General features: G+C 42.2%; 1 protein-coding gene across 1 annotated transcript in view; it reads right to left on the bottom strand.

The window, feature by feature from the left end:
• Positions 1-22,350, bottom strand: part of LOC310784414 (netrin receptor UNC5D-like) — a gene marked incomplete at both ends in the record, with an annotated part of 230,136 nt that overhangs the window by 119,998 nt on the left and 87,788 nt on the right. Inside the window, one exon of the mRNA XM_083645417.1 lies at positions 2,239-2,454. Coding sequence (XP_083501543.1) covers positions 2,239-2,454 — 216 coding nt within the window. The remainder of the gene's footprint in view (positions 1-2,238; positions 2,455-22,350) is intronic.

Raw genomic sequence — 22,350 nt, 5'->3', positions numbered from 1 at the left:
CTCAGGTCCTCTAATCAACACGCTTCCACCTGACAAAAAGCTGATGGACATTGATTGGTGGGAGCACGTCCAATCACACCCTTTGGCCTCAAAATCTGCACCAGCGTCAGGTGAGCTGTATTCACCTTTTTCAAAATAGTCTTTTGCACATTCTTTGGCTGCATTTAGATTAGAGCTTTACCCAAAAGAGCTTCAGTGCTTTTTTTTAGTGGGGAGTTCTTATCTGTAGGAAACCCCAGTGGAGCACAGGGAGAACATGCAAACTCCACACAGAAAGGCCCTTTTGACAAGATAGCCCACCTGGGCAGTAGGCACTGAGGACATGGGAAGGGGGGACACACCCCCAGCGCCCCCAGCATCCCAGGTGGGAATTGAACCCAGGACCTTCTTGCTGTGAGGCGACAGCCCTACCACTGCGCCACTGTGCTTTAGTGCTTCCTGACTTAGCTCCTTTAGCATAACATACACATATACACATACATACATTTTCTAGATTTTTTCTGTGTCTGTGGTCAGAGAGGAACCTCCATCATATCAGTGGAGGATGACATGATTGGCTGATGTAAAAAATATATAAACAGCCCAATGAGCCCATAATGGTCTAGTTTAGAGCATCTGACAATAACAGTAAAGGATTTGAAAGTCTGTTCCCTACATGTCTGCGGCCGAAGACTCATCTGAAACTACGGTACTTGAAATTGCGGCGACGTGGTAAATCCATCCATTTGGAGCTGCGAGGAGATTAAAATAAACAAGCTATATTTGCACACACTTTCTGACCCGGCTCTGGTTTCCTATTGGCGCTGTGGGAGCACTCTGTGCCTTTGTTGGCTTTTAGGCTCAAACCATCTCAGAGACGAGTGCAGCGATATTCCTAACGAAGGTCGCTCTAAATGGCTGCGGTCAGGAGGAGAAACAACAGGTCATCAACAAGCGGAGCCAAACACTAAATCAATGCATCAAGTGTTGGAAGACCTCCACACAATGAGTCTGTATCATCAGTGACATAACCTACACACAATCAATGAGTGTGTATCATCAGTGACACAATGTAACCTACACACAATGAGTCTGTATCATCAGTGACACAATGTAACCTACACACAATGAGTCTGTATCATCAGTGACACAATGTAACCTACACACAATGAGTCTGTATCATCAGTGACACAATGTAACCTACACACAATGAGTCTGTATCATCAGTGACACAATGTAACCTACACACAATGAGTCTGTATCATCTGTGACACAATGTAACCTACACACAATGAGTCTGTATCATCAGTGACACAATGTAACCTACACACAATGAGTCTGTATCATCAGTGACACAATGTAACCTACACACAATGAGTCTGTATCATCAGTGACACAATGTAACCTACACACAATGAGTCTGTATCATCAGTGACACAATGTAACCTACACACAATGAGTCTGTATCATCAGTGACACAATGTAACCTACACACAATGAGTCTGTATCATCAGTGACACAATGTAACCTACACACAATGAGTCTGTATCATCAGTGACACAATGTAACCTACACACAATGAAAGTCCAATGCACCAGCACATTTGACACATGTTGGAGATGCTGCATCATCACTAGAGACCTCATGCATGTGTCAATTCATTCAACTAACTGTCAAATGAAAGGCTTGTTTCTCACCTCGTTGGTGAAAGGCACAGGTAACAGGCAAAACAATTGATCTGACTGCACTGGAATGGAAATGGATTATTTTCACTGTTGCTAAAAGAAATTGAGGATGTCTCCTTCTGTGACAACTGTCTCTAATGGAGAGGTTTCCGTCCAAAATGATGGTACTTTTTAAAGCATAGTTGTATCTTAAGTTCTTGTCTGAGAAAATACATTTTTATAGACTGTATTAGGGCTGGGTATCGGTACTACATTTAAGGTATCGAATAAAATAACCCAGTATCAAGTAGTATCAAAACATCTCCAATCAAACGATACCTGCATTCGATCCTTTTTGTACACAGATCTAGAAAAAAAAAAATGGTTTTGCTCGCAACCAATCACTGCAAGTGTGGTTCCATTTAATGCGACATGTAATTAGCCCACTACCACAGTGCTGGTGGAGTCGAGGGGGGTGTAATGGTGTATGTGACGGAGTTGGCAGTTCATCATGCCGAAAAGTCAACACTTTCTGATGCTGTTTCCGTGTTTCTGTTACCACTGGCTGGAAGAAGGTCACAGAGCTTGATCTTACCCGTGTTCAGATCCTTATACTCCTGAGACGAGTGCTCATTCTGGTGCACCCACTCCCCGTTGCACTTGAAGAAGATCTGCAGGGCGGGCGCGGCACGGCAGCGCAGCTTGATGGGGTTGCTCTTGACGATGTAGGCGTCCTCGGGCTCCTGGACGAAGTGCGGCAGGGTGACCGGCACCGAGGGCAGGGAGTCGGGCTGGGCCTCCGCCGTCGCTCCTGCAAAGCCAACACCTCAGTTAGTTCACTCAGGCCCATAGCCAGGGTTGGAGGTCATTTTTGCGCGGCGTGGGGGGCCCAGGGGGGGCTGTGGCCACCCGGTTCGAAAATTGTGTCCATTTTAAAGTAAAATGCTTCAATCTGGTGCACTTTGAGAGCAAAATAAAAAGGCTAGATCTATAAAGAACGACAGACATCCTGTTAGATTAATATCCTCTTTACTGTGCTGTTGCTTTACAATGATACAAAAAATAAATGTCTCCCCATATAATATCATTTATATTCTGCATACAGGTCACATGGCAGAATACTGCTCAATTAAATACAATGGCCCATCTACACAAACATCACTTACAGGGGAGTTACTTATCCATTCACTTCAATAGAACTGTCCCCAAAGTCTAGCCCCAATCTAGCCCCAATGCAAAATTTGAACGTTGTGGTGAGTTGTCTCTTCCTTCTATAGCACAGAGAGGAAGCAAATGGTTGCATTTCTGATCAACTGTCATATATCATGTTAATTTATGAGGGCTTTAAAACATCAATGACAGATGAATAGATCTGGGGGCCGGGGCTATTTTTCTCAAAAAAAAAAAAAAATGGGGGTGAAAATACCGAGGTCATGACCTCGGTGTCCTCAATGGTAGCTACGGGCCTGAGTTCACTATCTCACAGCTGTGTTTCAGGGGGGCAATGTTTTAATGACACACGGAGATAATCATTTTAACAGTATACCAGCAATTGGTTGCGAATTTGAAATTGTTGAAACAGTGGTCAATGTTTTGAATTCCCCATTCAGCATTTAAGCCAACATATTGTAGAAATAAATGGTAAATGGTAAATGGCCTGCATTTATATAGCGCTTTTATCCAAAGCGCTTTACAATGAGTAGGTAGTCTACATTCACCCATTCATACACCAATGGCGGCAGGCTGCCACGCAGGGTGCCTACACACCATCGGGAGCAATGAGGGTTAAGTGTCTTGCCCAAGGACACAATGACAGCAGCTGGGGAGGGAGCGGGGATCGAACCGCCAACCCTTGCGTCATTGGCCGACCCGCTCTACCTCCTGAGCTAAAGCCGCCCAACAAATAAGGCAAAGTATACACAGAGGACAATTCACCAATTCTAATCAAAACTGTTCTCCTCTGAGCAATTTGTGGATGAATGAAATCAGAGCAGAGCAAGTGGGGTGGAATTAGATTTGGAATTTGATTATTCAAATTGTGGCTGCGGCGTCTGAATGCATCTTATCTCCGCCACAAGGTGCAGATTCTTTTGGGCGCGCACAAAGAAAAGAGAGGAAACAACAGTCTTTGTGCTTTCTGCCAACGTCTTAACGAGAGCACAGCACTCACAGCAGGTTAGTCCTTCAATTCAGTTTGGCGAGCACCTGGCCGGCTTCACAGCCATTGTTCATCATGGCAGCTTATCGATCTCAGCGCACTTTCGCAAACACTGATCTGAGATTCGGAGGGGATGACTTTCTATATGGGATTTGGGAGTGGGAGGATCGCTCCGGGGCTACGGAGACAGCGTGGAAAGCTCGGAGCGGTTTGCGGGACAACAAGAAACAGGAACGTTTGTGCTCGGGATCCTTCTGAGAATTACATCTCGGACCCATCGGGGGGCCAGCTCCCGCTAAGCCATTCGGCGTCGTAAAAGAACATGAAAGCTATTATGTCCACCATCAAATCCAATTCTGTCCCCTGAAATCAAATCGGCCCTCTCACCACCTCTCTCTCTCAGTCAATGTTGTCCTCGTTAAATGGCTAAATGAATGGACACACGTGTAAAGAGAGGTGCCGCACTAAACAAACAGGCAGAGAGGAGGGTAAGTATGAATAATATGCTGATATGAGCTGTGACATGTAGATGGCGCTATCATGTTGTGGCTGCACACGCTTCCTTCCATCACTATGTCCTGCCCCCGTCATTGTTTGCGCATCACTTCCTGTATAACGGCTACAGCAGCTACAACAATGTAACAATGCCAGATGGCTTAAGTTCATGTTGATGCACTGTATATTATAATAATAAAGGTTCGTGCCATGGAGCCTAAAGGTCTGAGATTTGTTATTTTGTTAGAGAAAAAAGAGACACATCATTCTGCAGAATCTTGTGGAAACAGGTGAGAAGTGGACGAGATATGAAAGTGACAAAAACAAACACAAACATAAAGATCACGTTGAGATGAGGAGCAGAACATCGTGCTCATGCTCACACCATGTTCACAGAATGACAGGTAGAAAACGGTCATTATGTCAAATTGATTCCTGTCACAGTTTTTTTTTGCAATGTCTTTCCATCCGCTGCCTTCACTCTGTTTACTGCCTTTGCAGGCCTTTGTGTTTTTCATGTCATGGTAACGTGACCTTTTCACAATAACGGCAGCAGAATATGTTGTGCAGAAATAATTATGAGGATGATGTTGTATAGCTAATCTTTGAAAATAGCGATGAGCAATTTGAGCTTTTGCTGTCCGTGTGTGTGTGTGTGTGTGTGCGTGCGTGCGTGCGTGTGTGTGTGTGTGTGTGTGTGTGTGCGTGCATGCGTGCGTGCGCATAATGTGTGTGTGTGTGTGTGTGTGTGTGAGAGAGAGAGAGAGAGAGAGAGAGAGAAAGTGCGTGCAGGTGCATGTGTATGTGGCAGAGATGCTCACAAATCACTTTTTGCAAGTCCAAGTCAAGTCTCAAGTCTTTGGTCACAAGTCCAAGTCAAGTCTCAAGTCCCTATGGATGAGTGTTCTATCATCTGCTGCATGGCATCCGGTCTGCTTAGAACACTGCATAGCTAAAACTAAGGGATTCAAAGCATGTACTGTATTATCCTCACTCCTTATCTATTAGAATACAGTAGCAGCAATGATTAGAGATGACATTAGTAGACATTTCCTTCATGTTACTGAACCAAAAAAGAAAGAAAGAAAGAAAGAAAGAAAGAAAGAAAGAAAGAAAGAAAGAAAGAAAGAAAGAAAGAAAGAAAGAAAAATAAAGATTGTTCACAAGTTCCAAACCTTCAAGTCCAAGTCAAGTCTGAAGTCTTTGAGCGCAAGTCTCAAGTCACTGTGTGTGACTTAAGTGTGACTCAAGTCCAAGTCCCCATCTCTGGTACTGTATGTGGTGTATGTGTATGTGTCTGTGTGTGTGTGTGTGTCTGTGTGTGTGTCACACCACATGTGGAGGCAAGCTATTACTGTACATGCAGTACCACAAGCTGTTTTCTCAGCTCTTTATAAATGATACATTCTCTGCATCAAATAATAGCTCGTCTCTTTGGGTTCAAGTAATAATTATCATTCTCATCTTCAGGCAAACTGGTGGGTTTTCAACAGAATGTACAGTTTGTACTTTGTATAGCCTGGTGCAACCTGTGCTTTGTCTATACACACAGTTCTTTTCAAAAGAATGTACCTGCTGCCTGTCTGCACATTGTGCCTTGTCTCTGAGGCATTATCTTCTCTCCTGCTGTGCGCACAATAATCAGAAGATGAGGCAGAACTTATAGGAGAGGCGATGCATGCATCATCTTTTAACAGTCGGGGAGATATTGAGATCTGAGGGTTTCACCAACAGAAAGAATATATTACACTTGAAATGCAAAGTAAACAAAAGCATTTGTTGCTGTGTATTTCTGGGCACTTCTGTTTTCCTCAAAAGGAAAGGCTTGGAAAAATATGGTTACTGTCAATGTAGTGCCGTTTCTACAACACAATGAGCATCAGAACTGATTTTAAACAATCTAACTAATGTAGCTACTACAAATGAGCAATTTATCTTGTAACAGTTGGGTTAAGTGATTTTCATGATATAACTTCAATTGAAGAATGCAATACTCAAAACTACTTACCGGCAGATAAACTAAAAATGAAAAAAAAAAAAAAATCTGATTTTCTTAGTTCCTGAAAAAGTGGCAAGGTCAAACTCATTATCTGAGTTATTCTTAGGTTTGGCCTAAACATGCTCTACATTCAGGTTAAGGTATTTTGACAATTAACCTTCACACCTTGGAGAATAACATTCAGAAAACACATGCCGTCGGTCACCATACTGACAGACAACATTATTAGAATATGCAGAAGAAGCCAGCGCTCAAGGAAGCTGGTGTTATGACTTTCGAGCAAGGCTGCAGCTTTGGTCCCGTTCAGTGAAGCCGCTGCATGTTAGATCGCCGCTCTGGCGGTTGAATCCAGTATTACTGTAGGTCACAAGGCCCGCCTCCCCATGTTAGTGGATGGGAAAATCACAACCGAAATAATCACAGTATACGTCAGATAATTTTTTTCCAAAGGTGGTTTGTATCATTTTAGATAGTCATTATCATGCTAATGCCTGTGCAAGTGGTCATTTTTCTGATCAGTTTGTTTTTAAGTACGGTAGTTATTTGACATAAAAAGGGATAAAAATGGATGATTGACAGCTGTGGCAGCCAGTCTCAAGCAGTCATTGGCTGGACAGACTCTGCACATTATAGACACATTTCCCAGCGCTGGCCTAGGGCGGCGCCATAGCAGCCTTATATGTGCCCGGCTTCCGTCCACATTGCGTGCACAGCAGCGAGCACATCAGAGGGCAGCAGCGGAAATATCCTAACTTTTTTACAAGGATCGCTAACATCGGCTACACTAGCGTTAGCAGACGTTATTAACAATGGGTTATTCTGGAACACATTGTGCAGTGCGTGGCTGTCACAATACACAGAAACGCCTGAACGAGTGGTTGGATCGACAGTGTTTTGAGCATCAGCCCGCTACCAAACGGCTTTGTCCCTGCACTCGACTGTATTCCTTCTACCGAAAACCAGCTGAGGATTCGGATTCACGGATGTGGCTGAAGGCTTTAAATCTGAAGAAGCCGCCGAAAAACGTTTTTGTTTGTTCTCACCACTTTGTGGACAAAAAGCCAACCAAAGAGAATCCTTTCCCTGAACTGTGGCTAGGATACGTGCGGCCTCCTCAGAAAAAGAGACGCAGACTGGAGCGAGGCACTGCTGCTGAATTGCCGGGTAAGCTAGCTCGCTGGGTAGTTATCATGTTAGCAATGATATAGCTGATCATCCATCAGGGCCGATTCTAGGGGGTGGCAGGGGTGGGCTATGCCCACCCAAAAATGTATCTTGCCCACCCAAAAAAAAAAAAAAAATCAATCTCCCTTTTTGAATTCCAGGCGACCGCACTTAGGGTCGCGACCCAAATGTTGGAGACCACTGGGTTAGTTAGTTTAGGGCACAAAAAATATTACAACTTAAAGTGCCATATTTACAGAGCTAGACTGTATATAAATACACAACGCACTGTGCGCATTCTAGAAACAGCAGCTCTACATAAGAAAGTTCAGAGGGGCGTGGAGCTCTCAGAGGTTCTAACTCAACGGAGCTACTGCGCAGACTCTGGTTCTCTTGATCTGACAAGATTTTGGCTTCAATAGACCATACAGGGAGGAGATGGAGATCCTCTCTCCATTTTTATTTAGCTCAGTGCTTTCGAGGCAGGCTAATAAGAATTAGCCTGTTCAACCAGAGAGAAGCACTGCTTCAACATCATTTAAAATGCTAACATTTAATGGGTAGGGCATGTAATCCTGCCCCAACCAGCACCTTCATCACCGATGAGCATTCTCAGCTAATTGGCACTAAGATGAATGAAAATACAGCCTGGCGCTCTTTCGCGCGTCGGGCCGATCGTTCCTCCGCCACACACCAGCTAATGATGCACAGTGTCCTATTTTTTTTTAAACACTTCACCGTTCAGCACAGTCTAAAGGTAGCAGATAATTGTAACAAGGTGACAATCCACCACGCTCCATAAACCTGGAGCTGTGCTCTCAGCTGCTCCCCTCGTGATGGATGCTCATAAATATCAGCCTTAATGAAGGAGATGACTACGCCGCCAATAAGTCACTTTTTTCCTCATTACGCCGGTTAATTTTACCATCGCCTCTTACAGTCTCTCTCTCCCTGCCTTGCCTGTCTGCCTACTGTCCTGTCCAATAAAGGCAAAAATGCCCACCAAAAATAAACAATAATAGTAATAATTTGCCCAGTTTTTATTTTTGAAAAAAAAAAAAAAATCTGTTAGCATGTGTTAGCGGTGATATAGCCAATCAATGGGGACAGAAAGTAGCTAACTACTTAGAGAAGCTGCTGCCGCTCTCTGCAAAATAGAAACACTTGGCTTGGCAAGCGGGTCGATGGGATGTGATTTGAAAAGCACAGCCTTTAACAGACAAACGGTGTGAAAAGAGCTGTTTGAAGAATAAAGCGGGGCCGGTGTGTCTCAACACTGCAGTCCCACGCTTGCCACTATAGAGTGACAGCTCATCTCGCCGTCAATCCCTTCCAAAAACCTGCCGAAATGGACCATGGAAGAGAAGGGTTAGCTGTAAGATCAAACTGACAGCACCGTGCTTCCTCCCTCTCCCGGGCTCTCCGCCTGACTCCTGCATTACTATTTCACACAGCCACTCACTCAGCAGCCAAAGTCCTTTAAAACCACACATTCTTCTTCTCACATCCAGCACATCACCGGGGACTTCTCATGGATTTATGACAGGAGCAGAGATAGGTGCAGGGAGAGGATGAGGGGCGTCCGCATGGTGAGCAGGCCCAGTCAGCTCTGGGAGGGAGGACAGGGAGGAGAGGGGAGAGAGACAGGGAGGAGGAGAGGGAGGGAGACAGGGGGGGGAGGAGAGGGAGGGAGTGAGACAGGGGGGAGGAGAGGGAGGAGAGGGGGAGAGGGAGGGAGAGGAGAGCGAGGGAGATAGGGGGAAGGAGAGGGATGAGAGGGAGGGAGGGAGAGAGGAGAGGGAGGGGGAGAGGGAGAGGGAGGAGAGGGAGGGAGGGAGAGAGAGAGGGAGGGAGAGGGGGGAGGAGAGGGAAGGAGGGAGAGAGGGGAGGGAGAGAGGAGAGGGGGGAAAACAGGGAGGAGGGAGGGACGAAGAGAAGAGAGGCCTCCTCATTTGAAAGGCAGAGAGTCAGAAGATGTCAGCCTAATCCTCAACACTGAAGGAGGAAGTGAGGGAGGGAGGGACGGACGGACGGACGGAGGAGATGGAGGAAGACAGGGAGGAGGGAGGGAGAGAGGGAGGAGCGAGAGAGGGAGGAGGGAGGGAGAGGGGGGAGGAGAGGGAGGGAGACAGGGAGGAGGAAGAGAGGAAGGGAGGCCTCCTCATTTAAAGGCAGAGAGTCAGGAGATGTCAGTCTAATCCTCAACACTGAAGGAGGAAGAGGGGCTGAGCAAAAATGCAGAGGAAGGCTGGTTGGACTGGGACACCGCTGTGCTGTGTGACCCAAGGAATATAGGTGCTGAGAACACTGGCTAATACTGTATGCACACACACACACACACACACACACACACACACACACACACACACACACACACACACACACACACACACACTTGTATTACCATGCTAATCAAGACCTTCGTTGATTTAATTCCCTAACTAACCCTCTCCACAATGTGCATTTGCCCTTACCTTAACCTAATGCTAATCTTCCCCCTAAATCCAAGCTACGTAAACTAACCTTCATTTTAACTGATACTTTAGTTTAAATCTTTGTCTAACAATGATAATCTTAACCTTAAATCTGAACCCGCATTAAACTAACCTTAATCCTAACCAATTGAACTGCTACTTTAGCCTAAACGGTTTAGGCTAAACCCAATTCGAATGATAATCTTAACCGTAAATCAAAACCCTGACACTAAACTAGCCTTCATTTTTAACCTTTCGCCTAATTTAAAAGTTAAAACTCATTCTAATGTTAATCTTACCCCTAAATCCAAGACCTAACTCTAAACTAACCTGAATTGTAACCGCCACTTTAGCCTAAACTTCATTCTGACGCTAATGCTAACCCTATAAACCAGGGGTTCCCAGGCTTAAGAATGTCACGGCCAACTTTGAAATCTGAAAATCTTCCGGGGCCCACCCAACCTTTAATCACAACTCTGATCAACACACAAGACTAAGATGATGTATTTCCCTACATGTTTTTTATATTATATATTTTTTATTTTATTAACAGAGCATGAGAACTGGGGCATAAGGGAAATTAATGATCCATCCACATACAAAAACATTTAGGCAAAATACCCAAAAGCAGATTGCCAACATTTTCTCCCCCCTAATACTCATCAGAAGTATTTGCATGCATAACACATTTGTTGAGACAAAATGTGATAAGCAACAACAAGAAATCAATGCACAAGCTATTAATGCTACAGTAGGCTAGAAAAATGCTACCTTATCTATAAAGGGGAGACTCGTGTGGTTGAAATTCTTTTTTGGGATGGTTCCGTGGCGGCTATGTCATTCTGCTACTGCGGTACCCATTGAACCAATTTTCATTCAGATAAATTGAGCTGAGAGGTCAAGGGACCCCTTTGAAATAGTTTTCCCTCGCCAAAATCGTACCTATGTTTGGAGCGTTATTTAGCCCCTTACCGACAAGTTAGCATGTGATGCTTGGTACCAATGGATGATAACAGGATCTCTACTGTAGCTATAAAAATGACCCTGCTACAGCCATTTGATTGCCCGCGAAAATCGGGAGTGTTGGCTGACCACTCGCGGCCCACCTGCAGTACCTCCACGGCCCACATTTTGGGAATCACTGCTATAAACCATAGCCTTAAATTTAAACTAACCTTTACCAATTTGGTAAACATGAACCTACCTAATTCTAAAGCTGTTAAACGCCCCTCCACACACAAGCAACGACGCACTGTAGCCTCTGCTAAGGTAATTGAGAAGAAAAGGGCCTCTATTCATAGCTTTCAAGGGGCGTTACGTGCTGCCGGGAACGCCCACCTGGCGGTCAAAAAAAAAACTTGCCAGCCGTGTCGACTAGTTTCTCACGCTGCGTTTGTTCAGATAAAGTGCCGGATAGCCTACCTGTTGTGCTATCGGTTGCACTAAACCGACGAGGAGACACGCCTGGCTTGTGTTTTACAGAATCCTGTCGGAGAAAGAAAGGAGGAGGTTGTGGATTTGTGCGAGTGGTTCAGTCGCTGGGCAGGGGAAATGCAAATAGCTTTTTTTTCTACCATCAAAGTACACACGTCTTTGCTCTTTGCGGCCAACATTTCATCAAAGGTAAGCTCAAGTAACGTTACAATAATGATTAATACCCCGTTAACGTTACTTGAGCTTACCTTTGATGAAATGTTGGCCGCAAAGAGCAAAGACGTGTGTACTTTGATGGTAGAAAAAAAAGCTATTTGCATTTCCCCTGCCCAGCGACTGAACCACTCGCACAAATCCACAACCTCCTCCTTTCTTTCTCCGACGGGATTCTGTGAAAGCACAAGCCAGGCGTGTCTCCTCGTCGGTTTAGTGCAACCGATAGTAGGGCTGTCCCAGCGAGTCGACGTAATCGATGACGTCGACTACGTAATTACGTCGACGCACGGTACGTGCGTCGACACGTCACAAAACAAAAAAGATGGCAGCGATGGCCGGAAAAAGTAGTCATTTCTGCACAGCAGCGAACATAACATTACACCATTTAACGGTGTTATTCGGCCGTTTAACGTTAACGTACATATTTCCGTTTGCTTTCACGGCTAACATGTAGAAAATTGATTAAACTAACGTTACAGACCATTGTTAGTCTGTTGCTGCTCACGTTAATTTACTGCGTGCATCATTTAACAGTGCTATTCGGCTTTTTACATTCTTCTGTTTGGGTTCACGGCCATGTAAGATGAGATCAAAACTAACGTTACAGACCATTGTTACAGTCTGTGACTGTTAGTCTGTAAATCGTTTGTATTATTTATTTCCTTACCCCCACACTGATGCAAACATACATTTGGCTGAGTTAGCTGCACAATGCACATTACTCCAGTGATTAAATAAATCCATGTCCTGTAAAAATACTGATCCTCCTCAGTTTAGGGAACTGTCACATACAGTGATGAATCATGATGATGATCAATTTAATCTATGTGTCAGGTGGTCCAGTATTTTCGTGATGAGAGCAAGCAACTGACAAATAGGCAGGCACTATCTATTATATAATAATAAGATTCATATTAATAATAATAATAATTCATATGATCATATCATAATAACAGACATGGAAATTAGACTTAGACTAATTTTAAATATGTCCCTCCCTACAGTATTATATTATTATTTATCTCTCTCTCTTTTCAGGAAGCAAAGCAGTGTGGAAGAGTTTTTCCCCAAACGAGAATGAGATGGTTAAATAAAATACTGAAATTGAGAAGTTTTTGTTTATTTATTTGTTTTGGGTAAATTTATTGTTATATAATAAAAAAATTAAATAGAAAATAATCGCTAGATTAATCGACTAATCGAAAAAATAATCGTTAGTCGAATCGATAAGAAAATAATCGTTTGGGACAGCCCTAACCGATAGCACAACAGGTAGGCTATCCGGCACTTTATCTGAACAAACGCAGCGTGAGAAACTAGTCGACACGGCTGGCAAGTTTTTTTTTTGACCGCCAGGTGGGCGTTCCCGGCAGCACGTAACGCCCCTTGAAAGCTATGAATCGTCCCACCGGCCTCAACTTAGCGCTTAGCGCCAGGCGCAGCTCATATTAGTGGGCGTGGACCGGCGCACTGCCTATTCTCCTGTCGGCGCTACACGCGGCCTTAAGCATTATAACCACGCCTTTTAAGCGTAGAATTATTCACACCGTGCTCATTGGATAAGTGCAGTAAACGAATCACAATGTCCCTTTCATGTTCCATTCCACGGAGCGATCCAATCCGGTGAGAAAAGCCCGACCAAAGCGCTCTGAGCTCCCCCCCTCCCTCTTTCATCCCCGTCTGTCTCCATATATATTATTCCATATTATTATGCTTCTCAAACCAATCTCACTGCAGTTTAAATACAGCAAGCATGTAAATACGCTACACTATAGCAAGATCAAAGTGAAAAGAATGTTCTAAACGCATCGGCTAGAAAAAATATAGCCTATCCCTGGCTGGATGTCATGATTAGATTAGTGAAAGTTTGGGCAGAATGATATCGTTTTCTCTCACTACCTTTTCTTATCCCCCACTGCACAGGTAGGATGATGCAACAGCCTCTGAATGACAGGGACTCAAAACTACGGTATAACAACTTTTTTTTTCATCGGTCATTGTGCCTGTCTGACGCGTGAGAGAGAGAGAGAGATGAGATGAGATGAGATTAACTTTATTGTCCCCGAGGGGAAATTTGTCTTGGGCAAATAGTGCCGTACAACAGCAACATATATCGCAAGTATCGAGGTTTTGACACAATACATACAACAGACAGGAAAAAAACACATCGAGCGTACAGTGTGGTCCCTTGCCAACATGCGCTTTCCACTGGGAAATTGAGGGGGAGAGAGAGTGAGATGGCAGAGGAGAGCTCCGCGCAATTCCGCACACACAGTAATATCTGCGGCGCACTGAATAAGGCCTGGTTTTGAAAAGCGCTAAACGCTAAATTAACGCCAGGGGGGAAGATAGCGTTAGGCCGGTATTTAAGGCCAAAACGCCCATGCTGGCCTATTCTGGCACTGCGCCACGCCTCTTCGGCATAAAGCGCATTTCGGGGCCTAAAACCATGATGCTATCTTCCCGAGGCAGGTGCAAGGCGTGTTTTTTTTTGCGTTTAACGCCAGTTTTAGCGCCTAAGGCCAGTGGGAAGATAGGGGTCAAGGACTCTGATAGCGACGTGAGCTTTTCAATTTGTGTCGTTGACTCTGTGGTGTGTCAGACACGTGTGCCCCTGAGGATCACACTCAGCGTGGGTGATGACTCAACGCCTGCACCCCCGCGCCGCCTGAAAGACGAGAAGCAGGGCCACATTGTTTACAGATAGCCATTTTGTAAAGCAATGTACCCTCCCCCTCCCCCACCACCACCATGTAGGATTCTCAGTAAAGCCTCTCATACGGCCGGTAATCAAGTCTAAAAGGTTGAATGGTATGAAAAGCAATTACACGGCACGTGTCCACTGTGAGGCAGCTGCAGCTCCAGAGTGTGAGCCTCCCCAGTGATTACAGAGCATAGATCTGGAGCTGTGTCAGTTATAGGTTGTTTCTGTGAGATCCCCCTGTTTCACCACAGGCCCTGATGGACTGAGTCAGCCTCTGACAGTTATTGACAGGCTGCTGCACTTCCCAGAAAGGGCAACAGAGAGAGAGAGAGAGAGAGAGAGAGAGGGAGAGAGAGAGAGAGAGGAAGAGAGAGAGAGAGAGAGAGAGAGAGAGAGAGAGAGGAAGAGAGAGAGAGAGAGAGAGAGAGAGGGAGAGAGAGAGAGAGAGAGAGAGAGAGAGAGAGAGAGAGAGAGACAGAGAGCGAAGCAAAGCTCCCATTGCAGGGGTGGTTTTCACTTCCTGTTTCTGCATAACGCTTCAGTCTGTAGTTTTGAGGGTGTTTCTTACAGGGATTAGACTGATCTGGTCGATATGGGACGTCTGTTAGGAGATATTGTATCAGCCACTTCTCGTATGATGGAGGTTCCCTCACCACAGCTGCATAAAACATGCAATGAAACTGGATTTCCTTGCTACATTGTATTTATTTGTATCCAAGAGTTTCCCAAACATTGAATAAAATGGTGGAGGAAGGAGCTACTAACCCACCTAACAGAATGTCATAATCATGAGTTTCAATATAGACGTGGTGTCCCATGATGGGTTCAATGTTTAAGAGCCTTTTCCACCCTGACATGAAAGACATCTGTGGGAAGCAGTGATTTTTTGGGGGGGTAAATTAATGAAAAACATCAATATAGAAGCTATTGAATATCAGCACAAAATATCTAAGCTAACATGAGCCGCCTTCATCACAGGTACATCACATGCTTTCTATTAACAGCCCCGGCTAATCAGCACATATTGAACCCATCATCTCCAGTCCTAATAAAGCTCTCTATATATACATGTATATCCTAATATATAATATATCCTATAATAAAACTCTCTATATATATCATAATGTATCATATATCCTATAATAAAGCTCTCTATATATAATAATATATCATATATCCTATAATAAAGCTCTCTATATATATCCTAATATATAATATATCCTATAATAAAGCTCTCTATATATAATAATATATCATATATCCTATAATAAAGCTCTCTCTATATAATAATATATCATATATCCTATAATAAAGCTCTCTCTATATAATAATATATAATATATCCTATAATAAAGCTCTCTATATATAATAATATATAATATATCCTATAATAAAGCTCTCTATATATAATAATATATAATATATCCTATAATAAAGCTCTCTATATATAATAATATATCATATATCCTATAATAAAGCTCTCTATATATAATAATATATCATATATCCTATAATAAAGCTCTCTATATATAATAATATATCATATATCCTATAATAAAGCTCTCTATATATAATAATATATAATATATCCTATAATAAAGCTCTCTATATATAATAATATATCATATATCCTATAATAAAGCTCTCTATATATAATAATATATAATATATCCTATAATAAAGCTCTCTATATATAATAATATATAATATATCCTATAATAAAGCTCTCTCTATATAATAATATATAATATATCCTATAATAAAGCTCTCTATATATATTATATAATATATAATATATCCTATAATAAAGCTCTCTATATATAATAATATATAATATATCCTATAATAAAGCTCTCTATATATAATAATATATCATATATCCTATAATAAAGCTCTCTATATATAATAATATATAATATATCCTATAATAAAGCTCTCTCTATATAATAATATATCATATATCCTATAATAAAGCTCTCTATATATAATAATATATCATATATCCTATAATAAAGCTCTCTATATATATGCTATAATATATCCTATAATAAAGCGTACCTGCCGTCTTGACACATTGTTAGGCGAGAAGCTGTGAAACTCACGGTGAATCAAAGCCTGCACCTCACTGCTTCCTGTAGGCTCTATTGTATCTTTTAGACAAAGTGACAAATTGCTTATCAACCTGCATTCATGTGTTTTCTTAAGCACAGCAGCCATGATGTCACTCATTCACCATGAATAGCTTTCATTGCTGTCTGACAGTGAGCATCAACGGCTCGATTAAGTGTTGATGAGCACTCAAACACACCAACACTGTCAACCCCATCAGACTGAACACTCGCTTTGCTAAAGAAGCTGCTGTATAGAAATGTGTAGCCTCAAAGGTAATTACTGTACAGATGCTTTTTGTCCTGTCACTTCACTCAGGTACAGGTAGTTACCAGGGGGGGGGGGGGGGGGGGCATCTCTATATTAGCATTACAGTTCACTGAGAAATGGCTTGTTAGCATTGTTAGCAGTCATAATGGAGACTGGTTCCACCAGCGTGCCGCAGGCTCGTCAGCATCACATTTCTGCCTCATGTATAAATATGACCTTTATTACACTCCTACTGTAGCCACTGTAGACATTTAGTTGCTGGAAATACTGATGACACAGATTTGCATATTACTACATAAACGATCACATATTTACATATTACTACATAAACTATCCTCCCATGGATTGTCTTGTAGTGGAAGCAAACCTCTAAGTATGAATCAGATCAAAAGTGAATCTCATGGGAAGGAAACAGACATAGCTAATAGAGACGGGTTGTCAGATCGTTTGATTGGCGGACACAGATGATATAGGCTCACAGCCTTGTTGTTTGAGGATGTGTTTGTTGTTTGTTAAGCTTGGTTAAAAAAAAAATTGAAATGCAATAAACTTCACGCTCTAACGTCCTGTATGTGATGAGTCTGACTTGTGCTTTGTGGCGAGATAAATTCCCCTCTAGATGTTTCTTTTAGCGAGATGATTATGAAAAAGGGATACGTTTGGTGTATTCAATGTGACGCACGCTATCTATAAAGCTTGAGACCGTACTCAAGTTTGTTTACGATTATGTCATATAGATGTAGCACCTTTTAAGCCTGTGTGCCATTTGAATAACACAGATATCAGTAAAATATCCCCGACGCACGAGACGGCATCTCCCTGACCTGAGACAGCCTGATCACCCCGACGACTCCTGATTGGAGCATGTGTGGCTTACTGAATGGGTTTGATCGCTCATTCAGCCTTAAGCTACCTGTGTCGTCTCCAGACACATTTCAATTGAAAGGCCCGAAACTAATTACCAACTGTGACTGGCCCGACAAAGTGCTATTTCCAACTCATTTCCCCTGTCAAACACACAGAGAGAGAGAGAGAGAGAGAGAGAGAGAGAGAGAGAGAGAGAGAGAGAGAGAGAGAGAGAGGGAGAGAGAGAGAGGGGGGGGGGGTGGCTGGTGCTGGAACTTGTCAGACTCGAGCCTGTCTCTGCATAGACCTGCTCCCCCCCCACCCCCCCTCTCATCTTAAAGCTCTCTCTGTCCAGCGTCCCGGGCCAGCGTGAGGTAAAGTGCAAGCGGCCCCGGAGGTAAATTGAATATCAGAAGGTGGGAGGAGCTGATTTATTTACAAGCCGGCTGATAGGGCCACAGAGGGCCCACAGTGGGATTCAGGGGGAGATGGCTGATAGGGCCACAGAGGGCCCACAGTGGGATTCAGGGGGAGATGGCCTCTAAACCCCAGTTGAGGCCATTGTGATACATCTTATTTAACTCTGCTTTACCGTGCGGGGATGAAGAAGTCAAGGTGCTTTGCAGCTGCACTTGTGATTCTCTGCATGCATACAACATACACAGTATACTGGACAGTGTTGAGCAAGTTACTTTCAAAATGTAATATACTACATATTACTAGTTACTTTCATTTGAAAGTAATACGTTACTTTACAATATTACTGTCTGTGTAGAGTATCTCGTTTCTTGATACACTACTTTTGCATTACCTTCACCAAAATAACAGCAGTAGAATGACATAGCCGCCACGGAACGATCCTGAAAAATAATTTCAACCATATTGAAGTCAGTGTAAACCATTCCAAAATGTCTTTTGTTATTGTCATCTATAGTGGTTATTTGCATAAAAACACACAATTTGATTAGGAAATGATTGTATCTTTGGGTTTTTATTAACATTTTACATGACGTGTATTCATTCATTCATTCATTTATTCATTCATTCATGCTTATTCCTATTCGGGGTCACAAGTTGGGTTTCCATCCAAATGTATTACAAAATTTTAGTCGACTTTTCAGAAAAGTCGACGGCAAAAGAAAATGCAAATGTCTGTGCGTTTCCATCCACTACTGTTATGAGACTATTAAGAGTTGGGTAGAAGAAGAGACAATGGGCCCTGCCCTTGCTGTCGCAAGAGCAGTCATTTTCTCTCCTCTCTCTAATTTGCTGCCAGTTCAAACTCTTTGTCTGGTCCATTCCCGGAAACAGTTAACGGAAACAGCCTCCATGACAGTCTGCCCGCATCGATAAAAACAATATTTTAGAGCCACAATATTGTTATAAATATCAACAACTAGCGAACAGATATCAAAGCTGGTGGGCTTTATGGAAAGAGTGTGACTCGAACTGGTTGACAGTTACATCAACCTGGTCCTTCAGTGGCATTTTACTGCCTGTGCCTGTGCTAACAGCTAGCTAGCCTAGCTATTAACATACAGTACAGGTGTGTTGTTGCAGTGCTTTATAATGCGTTATTGGTAACGTTAGATTCATTATTAATAAGGTCCCGCCGCCTACATCGACCAGCCAATCAGGTGTCCCGGACAGTATCTGTCCTGAATAAACGCAGTGGATGGCCGTGGGTCCAGACCCATGAAGAGTGATGACAACTGCGATTCATATGGGGTTTGGATACCAGGCTACAGAACAGCAACAACCATGTGATATCTGACACATTCTAGCCTCACATCTGAACGTGAGGGTCACGGCAAACGGGAAACATTGACAAAAACACAGAGAACATAGAGAACCCAGAGAACCGGCCGGGATAAAACCAAAAACCCTGACCAGCTCCAAAGGCCAATACACCAGTCTCCCCGCAGTGAAGCATTCCGTCTTTCAGCTGTCAGCTCCATTCCATTGATTTATGAATATATTGTTTAGTAATTGATTGGGTGGTGTGCTGGAGGCCCTTGTTAATATTTCACTTGACCTCCCACCAAATTGACAGATGACTTCAGTCCGTGAAGGAATGTGAGATGTTAAATGAAAGCTGCTGCTGCCTCTCCATCTCATTAAAAATGCAACACAGAACCTGCCTGAAGTGAGGCATAATGAGCAGAAGCAGCCACCTGGGTCCTCCATGTCCAATGCATATAGGCTACTACAGTACATGATGTTGTCTGGGAAGCCTGATATTTTCACTAGTTTTATCATTAGGGGTTAGCACACTCCTTTATAATTAACATCCAATTAACTATAGGGCTTAGCATACACTTTTATAATTAACATCAAATTAACTAGGGGTTAGCATACACTTTTATAATTAACGTCCAATTAACTATAGGGGTTAGCATACACCTTTATAATTAACATACAATTAACTATAGGGGTTAGCATACACTTTTATAATTAACGTCCAATTAACTATAGGGGTTAGCATACAACTTTATAATTAACATACAATTAACTATAGGGGTTAGCATACAACTTTATAATTAACAATTAACTATAGGGGTTAGCATACACCTTTATAGTTAACATACAATTAACTATAGGGTTAGCATACAACTTTATAATTAACAATTAACTATAGGGGTTAGCATACACCTTTATAATTAACATCCAATTAACTATAGGGGTTAGCATACACCTTTATAATTAACATACAATTAACTATAGGGTTAGCATACAACTTTATAATTAACAATTAACTATAGGGGTTAGCATACACCTTTATAATTAACATACAATTAACTATAGGGGTTAGCATACACTTTTATAATTAACGTCCAATTAACTATAGGGGTTAGCATACACCTTTATAATCAACATACAATTAACTATAGGGTTAGCATACAACTTTATAATTAACAATTAACTATAGGGGTTAGCATACACCTTTATAATTAACATACAATTAACTATATGGGTTAGCATACACCTTTATAATGAACATACAATTAACTATAGGGTTTAGCATACACCTTTATAATGAACATACAATTAACTATAGGGGTTAGCATACACCTTTATAATTAACATACAATTAACTATAGGGGTTAGCATACATACAACTTTATAATTAACAATTAACTATAGGGGTTAGCATACACCTTTATAATTAACATACAATTAACTATATGGGTTAGCATACACCTTTATAATGAACATACAATTAACTATAGGGTTTAGCATACACCTTTATAATGAACATACAATTAACTATAGGGGTTAGCATACACCTTTATAATCAACATACAATTAACTATAGGGTTAGCATACAACTTTATAATTAACAATTAACTATAGGGGTTAGCATACACCTTTATAATTAACATACAATTAACTATATGGGTTAGCATACACCTTTATAATGAACATACAATTAACTATAGGGTTTAGCATACACCTTTATAATGAACATACAATTAACTATAGGGATTAGCATACAACCTTTATAATTAACATACAATTGGCAATAGGTTTTACAAACTGATCATTCACATTTTAATTGGCCTTTGTATGACCATAAAATGTTAATGGTTTGCACTGTGGGTATGTAATGTATGCATGTATTATGTATGTGCATGTAGTGCTGTATGTAGTGTGTAGAATGTATGTAATACGTAGTATGTAATATGTATGAATATGTAGTATGTTCATGCAATATGCATGTGTAAATGATACATAACATAATATGTAGGGGGAATTGTAATGTTATATATAGGCCCACGTGCTGCCATCCATATCCATGAAAATGTGGATAATATAAATCTTCATTACCATCCATTATGCGCCGGATCACATATTGTAATTTAGGAAAATGAGATGTTATTGTAAGGAAGTGGAGATAGAGAAGGGAAGCTGATAGGCTGCTGCTGAAGGATTCCCCCAGGAGGGATGGGACGGTTACAACCGGCTAGATATGATCTCCTCTGACACCCACTGTGCAGCCGCCTCCCTCCACAGAGGCACGGGCCTGGAAGCATTGTTGGAATTGATTTAGTGAACGGGGGCCCAATCTTTGGACACTTTGTCGCTATTGATTGCAGGCTTCAAATCAGAAATTGGAACAGAACTCAGTCGGGGATTTAATTAAAACTCAAAAGAGCGAATGACTGACACTGCAGACAGGGTAGTTGTGAGAAATCAATTGTGCAATGCAAATGAGTTTCAAATCCTTTGCCTTCTGCTTCTGCTGCATTCTTAACTGGGGGCATGGCTCTATCTTATTCAGCAGTTACGGAGATAAGCAAATGTTTTTAAGCTCATTACTGAAATGTGTGCCGTCACGGTTGGATTCCTGCCCTATTTTCAATTGTCATTCAATAAAGCCTGCCAAAGATCCAACTGGCAATATGAAAAGCGGATCTATAAAGGAGGAACAATCTACCCTAAAACACTGTAAATAATCATAAAGACTGAACATTACAGACTGATTGATTAAAAGCGTAGAGTATCCAAGGGTGGATTATACCTTTATTATACCATGGTCTTGGTGAATGCTCGTTTCTGATTGGCCGGCAGGTGTGCATTAAAACCGTATAATGCACACGTAGTCCGGCTCAAGTCTAATCACATGATGTAAATGCACCTGCTCCCCAACCTGCACAGCTGTTTAATCAAACAGCACAGTAAACGTTTGTTCATCTCGCTGCCTCAGCTATATGAGCTGAGCAGACTATAGCTTCCCTGCACCATACCGGCTCGTATCCAAGGTCGTATCCAACCTAATTACTGGAACAGCAAACAACGTTTCCATTGCATGAGAAGCTGATGAGATGCTAATGCTT

This window comes from Poromitra crassiceps (genome assembly GCF_964638095.1).
Source record: "Poromitra crassiceps genome assembly, chromosome: 10".
NCBI classification, from domain to species: Eukaryota; Metazoa; Chordata; class Actinopteri; order Beryciformes; family Melamphaidae; genus Poromitra; species Poromitra crassiceps.
The sequence above is the reverse complement of the archived record's forward strand: the minus strand, read 5'-3'. Positions and strand labels throughout refer to the sequence as shown.